Below are 8,688 nucleotides of genomic sequence, written 5' to 3' on the forward strand. Positions count from 1 at the left end.
TACCCATTTTCCTTTGCTTTCAGTCAATAGGTATTTCTGGAAGGAGAAAGAACCAGCTTTCCTCAATGCCAAGAAAATATATGGTTTCTGCCTGCTTTAGAATGAGACAGCTAAACTATGACCTGTGTATCAGTGACTTGTTTAATCTGTTATTTGGAGAATGTGTAATTTCCTTGGGTTTCCATAATGTCGTTCCTAGTCTTATCTCACAGCAATTTTTATAACTTTTATATGTTAAGATTATGGTAACAATTAAAGCATGCCATATTTTAAATGCTTTTACATAATAAAGAGTTAATAAATTATATATTAATAATTCAAGAATGTTTTCTGATGATTGCTAATGTTGGTCAGAACCATGCGCACTCATAGTTGAAATACCCATCATCAGAATCAGTGGAGAACAGAGACTGTTTATGCATCCCATCCACTCTTGTACAAACTAAAGGATGCCATGTTGGGGGGAGGAGGTGAAAATGGAGAGAGAAGATAAGTGACTGCTATAAAGAATGATTAAACTGCAATGAAGAGACCTTAGTTGTTAAGTTATCATTGTAACTGGAATTAATTGGTCACTTAATGCACCACAAGCAAGGGAAGAGGCAGGGTCTCTGATGCTGCATCACATCCAGCCTAAGAAGAGTAGAGTATACAAACATGGCGAAGGTACGGACATTTGAGCATCCTGCCTGATGCGTGCCTATATCCTTTCAATATGCCCTACAACTCCTGATGTGGGAACTTCTCCTCTTGCTCTCGTGGGGGCATAAACTGCCCTATTTCCACTCTTTTGGATCTTCATACTCCAACAATATAGTCCAGAGCTCTAACTTCTGCTCTCCCAGACCCTGCCATCTGGGCTCCGCTCTCCACAGCGGCTGCCATCAGAACTGCTTCCAGCCCATCAGATGCCAGGCTTCCCATGGGGTACACAGTTCCTGCCATCGGCCTTCCTATCGCCCCAGGGGTTCCTGCTTCTGCAGCACCTGCAGGACCACGTATGCCGGCTCTCAAGGCTTTGGGGCTAGCAGCTGCCACTCTCTGGGCTATGGGTCTTACTCACTGATTGGTGGATCCAGTGGTTTCAGAATCTAATTCTGCCACCCATCCTTTGTGCCCAATAGAACCTGCCAGTCTTCTTGCTACAGACCAAGCTGTGGCACTGGATCTGGATTCTGCTGATCTTCTAGGTTCCGATCTTGCCGACCACTGTCACCCAGTCTGATTCCTGGCCTTTGTTGTCCTCTTTCTACCAGGAAGAATTATCCTCCCGTTCACTGATTGCCAATTCCTGACTTGTTCACTGAACCCAGTTACTGGCTGATGGAGGAGATCCTTTGAGAACTCTGTTAGCATACTAACTCAAAGTCTAAGATGTCATTGAAAAATAAATTTACAGTGTTGAACTTTCTTTGAAAGTTCTATGAAAGTGAGTGAGTGTGTGTGTGTGTGTGTGTGTGTGTGTGTGTGTGTGTGTGTGTGTGTGTGTGTAAGCAGTAAGTTGCCAGAGAATGACATCAGATATGGTTGGAACTGGAGCTACAGGCAGTTGTGGGCAGCCCAACATGAGTTCTAGGAACGGGACTTGGAACTCTGTGATAGCAGCACAAGCTGTTAACCACTGATTCGTCTCTCCTGCCCCTACATTTATATTCTAAATGGCTTATTTATTCTTAGACACAGATAATGCTATAATGAGAACACTGCTATATTTACCATATCACAATTTTGAAGTGCCATGGAGCCTAAAATCTTTTCTTGTTTAGATGCCACGTGTCCAAGAGGATTGCACGGTACTTCACTTCACTTATTTCATAGGATATTTTACGTATAGCAAAAATTAATAATTTCTTCAGCAAATTCTTGTAGTATAGGTCATCATGTAGCCAGAAAAATAGGTTTATCTATTCTTGGTGCTGCCTTCAGATACTAGAGCATTTGTTACAGAGCTGTGGCGTTTTACCCACATCCATGACAACTGAGTCTACAGAATAAAACTTCTGAGTTCAGATGAATATGGAATTAATGACCTTAAATGAAAGTAAAATTCTCACTTGGCTGGTGGACCTGTCAACATGACACCCAGTATCTTTTCCAGCCCTGTAGGATCAACTGTTGAGTGACAGGTGTGGCACATGGCAGCCAGAAAAGACTGTACTAACTGCTAATACAACCCCTTCTTGTTGATGTACACGGAGGCAAAGGGGTGTGCTCAGCAGCGGAAGCAGCAGCCCCAGAAGCCACATCCTGAGCCTCTGGGAAGAGTACTGCTACACTGCTTTGCTGCGTGAAAGGCTCCATCATTGTTGCCAGGGGTGACAGTTCATTTCAGTCATTGGTGGAATATCCTTCAAGGGGGAAGAACACATCAGAGCAGCTCTAGGGTAAATTCATAATGTGGGATAATTCTAACCATTTCATAATTTTGTACCTTACCTTACCTGAACAAGTTATATGAAGCATACCATACCCGGTAACAGAGCCAACATACATAAAAGAAGCAACGATAAAACAGGATTGATATAAATCATTTAAGTTTTTCTCCAAAGAGAAGTAGAGGCAATCTCAGACTCTTTTCATTCATGGAAATGAACAATACAACTCATCTTTCATAAGAAAATGAATGGAACATGGAAAAATGTAGAAAAAATTATACCCTAAATATCTTTTTAAAATGTTAATGAGCTTCACAATTTTGTACAACTCCTGTGCTAACCCTATGAGAAATGCATTAAGACCCTTAACCACTTCTAAAGAGTTTGATTATTTTGAGTCACTCAATCCAATAATCTAATAATTATGTATGCACATATATTCTCATAAAATTAAGTAAACAAATTTACAATGTTGTACCTCACATAATTTACATTTTAAAAAATGAAAAAGAAGAGGCACCAAAAGTTTAAAATTCTTATTGAAGTTTGAGATTACAAGGCTTGGGACACTCTTATTCAGCATGCTTTTTTGTGCCAGATGTTAATTGCCACCCACCCTTTGGTGACCAGGAGGTGTTGTGCACCTGCTGTCATTTGTGACCCTCGGGGCTAGGCAAACTGGGGAATTGTTCTCCATTCAGCAACAGAGTATCCACTCACCATAAACAGTTAAGTATCTAGTTATGTTTTTCAAGACCACTGTAAGGTATGCTACATAATCATCACAGCCTGCAAAGCTCATACAAATTCTCAGTAAGCCCTGTAAAAGCAATTCCAAGGTGATCAGTGTTCAAGCCTATGTCATTCTGTGGTAATAAGCTGGTAACTCCCTCTATAAATTCTGCAGTGACTGAAATTTGTAGCTGGTCATTGAATCAAAATTACGTGTTGAGACACCCACTAATTCAGCACTCATTTCAATAGAATATGCAAGCCAATGTTTCCTCCCAAAGAGAAAACAACGCATAGAATGACCCAGTTTATAAGTGGCCAGTCTCCTGTCTCTACCTAACATCAATTAGTTAGGAACTGCATGGGTCTGTACTAATTTACCACATGGTGGGAGGGTAAGAACGCTGGTTCCTGGACACAGGTGTAAACTCTAATCTGTATGATTCCCTGTATTCTCCACAGATTTTGGCAACAGGCCTGTGCATTGGCAGTGGAAAATAGAGGCCATTTCATGGTAAAAGGCTTTCTAAAGCCTATGGAGAGCCAAGCATTGTCCTAGGATGACTGGTTCAGACTGTGCCTAATAAGGGGCTTCTATAATAATTTTATCCCAACATCCTAACATCACAATTATTTAGTTTTATTTAAACTAAGCACCCTTTGCAGTTCTTGAACACTGGGGTATGACATCTTGAATACTGTATACTGTCAGAAATCACTTACACTTTAAGCACATTTCTATTTAACACCCCTTGTTTGTTACTTTTCAAAGTACATTTCTGAAGGTTTTATCACACAGCAGGCAGTCACTGTGGGGCCTATTGTAGGGAAACACATAACAAGAAAGATACAGATGTTTCTTCCCTTCATAAAAGTCAAAGGGTTGTAGCAAAGTCAGGAAACAATATGATGGGAAGATTTGTTTTAAGGGTTGATGGAGATTTTCTATATAAGAAAACTAATTCTTCAGAAAGAAAACAATGAAGGTCAGCACAAAGGTGTGGCTGAATCTTCAGAACACTGAGTCAAAGGACAATTAGACATAGCCAAAGGTCATAGTTAAGGCCTTTAGGCACAGATTACATTGGGCCAAGGTGAAGACAAATGTTTGAATTGAAAAAAAAAATCAGCTCTTGGAAGCTATTACAAACTAGATTAAGAAATTACAATTTTCTCTAATTGTAATAAGATTAATTTAATCACTTCAAGAAGGAGAATTAGGGCTGGAGAGAGAAGCCAATTGTGAGTGCATGATACACATGGATGAAGATCAATAATAACTTCCTAGAACACATTTTTCAAATATTGGTTATGGCGCCATGTACTTATAAGCACAGCAATTGTTGAGGCAAGGCAGGAGGCCCCTGGGACTTGTTATGCTAGGCTAGCCCATCTGAGAAGTCCTTTTATCAAAAGTAGGGTGGGTTGTGTCTAAGAAACCACACTGACCTCCAGCCACTACAAACACACACATATATGTGTGTACATAACCCTCCACATGCGCACACACACACACACACACACACACACACACACACACACACACACGGTGACCAGAAGTTCCAATGGAAGCCACTGTAAAGAATGAAAGAGTGAAGACGTCCAAGATTGTATGCATAAGAATTGAATGGCATTGTCAAGAGCTCATGTGGAGAGCGTAATAGGATTTGAAATTTGTGGCTGTCTTTTTTTTTTCTAAACAATAAATAGCTTCCACTTATTACAGTGATTTCAGGGGTGTCTTATTATTTTTTGTAATGTTCCTAGCCCTTCAAATATTAAGGATGGTTTTTCATTAGGGTTATTCAGAATTCTTGGATAGGCTTGAAATTCTTTGGACATATATACAGGAGGCCAGGGCACTGTTCTAAAAATGCATTCCCTTTATGTTTACTCTTTAGTTGAGCTAAGTAAATTATAGAATGTGTTAAACAAATGATCTTGGCAGGCTCTCTGTTGTGAGTATGAAACCGCTAGTTAGAACATATTGGTGCAAAAAAAAAATGTAGGAGTTGATCATCTGTTCACAGTGAAAAGCAAAACAAAACACAAAGCTTGAGGGATGGATCAGCAGACAGGAGCTGTTACTAAAGAGAGCAGAATATAATTAAAAACTCTTGGGACTGGATCTGCTACAGCAGAGGCAATAGTGACCTTCAGCAAGCATGATCACATGTAGATCTGCCTGGCGGAAAGTCAACCATGATAGAAAGGTTGAAATTCACTGGCACAATAATAATCACTAGAGAGGAAAGGTGTGGGGAGCAGGGGTGAGAGAAGTTGACAGAAAGGGAAACACAGACATATGGAGTCTGTGCTGTTGTTTTTCTGCACAGTAAAAGGAGTCTGGTCTATATAATTCTAGGATATAATTCAGGTTTTACAAGAGTAAAAAAGCTTTCCTACATATAGAAACAATAAATATTTGAAAAGATGTAAGTGCTGATTATTGCAACACAGTGCCTACTTTGAACCAATTATCACACTGTACCCCATAAATATGTACAAATATTGTATCAGTATGAAATGTACAATGAAGATTTGCTTTATAACCTCTGATTCAATGTTGTAGGTGAAAAAAGTACAAATTGCTGACATAAGTTCAATATATTTTATCACTTTATTTCAGTAGTAACTCGTCTTCATTGACAAAGCTTATTGAATTATACAAAGGGAATGGAAAGGTGAAGATTATGCACCTTGCTTTAAAAAAAATAATGTACATTACTCAGAAGAATAAACAATAACCTGTAAGTGGGAAAATAAAAAAGTTTCATGTGAAGATGTCAAGGAGATTATGAGAACACAGGATCAGGTAAAGAAAAAAGAGCAGGCCGTGGGACAATGATCAGGCCTTGCAAATGAGTACACTGAGTCCCCAGACCCAATGTGCGGTTGCTCACACTAGATGTACTTGTAACCACATCTAAGCTCTGAGAATCTGCTATTTTCTTCTTGCTTCTGAGGGCATCTGCACTCACTTGCACACACATTATACCCCGATATACACATATACACACAATTGAAAATTAAATGAATATTTTAAGAAGAATAGAGAAAAAGGATGCTAGGGCCATCCACCAAAAATATTTAATGATTTTAGTGAATAATGAGAAGAAATATTATTGGACAGTAATAATGTACACCCCACTTACAGGTGGATCAACTAGAGGCCAAAATCTGATGGTGGCCTCAACTAGATCTACTTCTTAGTATAATTTAACAACATCTTATCACATTCTGGATAAATCTAGACTGGTACACTGAAAACTCTAGTGATTATTATTAATCAGGATTCAGTTGGCCATTTATAGCCACACTCTTTATTGTTCACCTGCCAATATAAAGTTATAATACTGAGCTTGGATGACACACTGGGACTCCTATTTGACAAACCTCGCCCTGGTGACTCAGTTATGGAGCTAACATGAAAGCCATTTTGAAGATTAACAATAGGACTTGCATCTTGTTAATAAGACACCATTTCACATAGAACCAAGCAAAGCAGTAATAAGATGTTATCCTTCAAATTAGCTTAAGCAATGAAGTGCAAAGGAGTCTTGGAAATAAAAGCCAACGCCCAGCTTTCTGAGTACTATATAATGTCCTCAGCAAAGATACAAGGTCTATATCTTTAAACCTGACATTTGACATCTTGAGTCTTTTTAACTGACTTCAATTAAGGGTTCGGGGACTATGCCTCATAGCCACTGCCACTCACCCAGGAGCTTGGGTAAAACTCCGTCACTCTCTTGTTTCACACTTGAGTCTAATCCTAAAAGCTTTGAAGATGGAATTTTCTTGCCCAGCAGCTGTCACAGCAGAACATGGCTCCTGGACAACTTTCAGGAAACATCCAGTGAAACCTCCACCTGCCAACTGGCCACGAGTGGACAGCACAAATGCAAAGTGGACCCCTGTGTGCAAAGTTCCTGGAACTCCAGAGCTGACCAAACAACCTGTTCTAATTCCAAGACCTGTGAAAGAACAGCAAGCCAATCTGCAACCTCCCTAGCTGTGCCCGAGTGTGCTTCTCAACCCTTCCCGTCAAGAAACTGTCAGCAAGTGGGCTTTGCAGCCCAGAGCTACCAAGCTGCAAGTTACACAGCCAAGTGTTACCCACTAAAGTCTACAGTGTCTGAGAGTTGCCGAACTGTGGAGTTTAAATCCAGCCAAAGCTGCCGTCAGGCCCCTGAGTCCAGTTCCTGTAATTCCTTGAACAATGTTGTCTCTGGGTCACATCTTCCGGAATCTTCCAGCACTCACGAGTCAATGTGCTGTGTGACTGGTGGTTCACAATTGCCTAGTAAGTAAAGGTTTTATAAAGGATATGGTTGGTTTCAATTGATTTCTGAATACTTGGAAACTTGATTTCTCTAGATCTAAAATAATGGGTTTATGTTTGTGTTTGTGGACAAATGAACATGCATTTTCAACTACTCTTTCCAAATATCTTTTGGGGATTTCTGGTGGTAAGCTAGAGTCATAAAACCCGCTAAATATTTAGATCACCAACACACTTTAATTTTTGCCAAGGAATAACCAATGTTTCTTAAAAGGACAACTTTTCACTTCTAGCTATTGTCTATGAAAATATTTTCCAAGAGATCTAGTTTACTAAGTGATACAATTCTACCAGACTGGAATTTATCCTGAAAGCTCAAGGTGCCATACAATTTCTGATAGGTTCAACCTGACCAGAAGTCAGCAAGTATTCAATAATACACAACATATTATTAAATTGGGTCTTCTCACTAACTGAATCAAGGCACCTGTAAAGAAGAGATGGAGTCCTTCACCTGAGAAGTTTGGGAATTTTGGATTTCACCTCCATGGACTTCAGAACAAGGAAGTGTTTGGTGTTCTTTTAACAGACAATTTACAATTAGAAAGATCACTGTATTTGCTCTCTTCTTCCTTTTCTTACCCTATTTCCCAGTGATTTGGGAATGGAAAAATGTTATTTCTCTTAAATAAACTAGACCTGTTATAAATATAGTTGTCATAGTGTTGTTTTCTTCAACATTGTAAAAGGTGTGTGTGTGTGTGTGTGTGTGTGTGTGTGTGTGTGTGTGTGTTTGTGCCAGATTTCCAGGAAGTAGTTTCAACAGTTTATGAGCTGCCTGACTTTGGTGGGAACCAAACATAGGAGGTAGGTCCTCGGGAAGAAGAGCAATTACCCTCAAATTCTGAGCCACGTCCACAGCACCCTTGCTATGAGTTTCATATTAGAGTTTTGAAGGATGCTTTGATGTGATAAAAAGAGTAGGCATGTGAAAATTAAAAGAACATGTTCATTTACCACATATTTTAGGGAAGAATCTAGAATGTGGTATCACATTTTTTGGTTTTTATCCAAAGGTAGTAAACATGCTCAGTTTAAAGACCAGGGAATCATGGAATCAGAATAGAGTATGAATATTTGAAATGGAATAAATTTATTTAATAGCTTGGCCATTTACAAGCTTTGTGGACAGTCTTAAATGAATCTGTCGTTTTGGAAGGAAATAAAAATTGGTTGCTAAGGATATGGGTTGTGAAGACAAGCTTCCTAAAGTTAGAAACCATGGGCAGGGGCATC

General features: G+C 39.4%; 1 protein-coding gene across 1 annotated transcript; it reads left to right on the top strand.

Moving 5' to 3' along the window:
- Positions 1 to 6,712: 6,712 nt before the first annotated feature.
- KRTAP27-1 (keratin associated protein 27-1) lies at positions 6,713 to 8,101 on the top strand. The gene has a single exon (XM_084801042.1). The coding sequence runs from the start codon at positions 6,804 to 6,806 to the stop codon at positions 7,419 to 7,421; it is 618 nt and encodes a 205-aa protein (XP_084657168.1). The 5' UTR covers positions 6,713 to 6,803; the 3' UTR covers positions 7,422 to 8,101.
- The last annotated feature ends 587 nt before the right edge of the window (positions 8,102 to 8,688 follow it).

The sequence above is a fragment of the Acomys minous genome (genome assembly GCF_964271855.1).
Source record: "Acomys minous genome assembly, chromosome: 11".
NCBI classification, from domain to species: domain Eukaryota; kingdom Metazoa; phylum Chordata; class Mammalia; order Rodentia; family Muridae; genus Acomys; species Acomys minous.

Coding starts and splice junctions, on each gene's coding strand:
- KRTAP27-1 (XM_084801042.1), top strand. CDS start 6,804: ATGCCTCATAGCCACTGCCACTCACCCAGGAGCTTGGGTAAAACTCCG.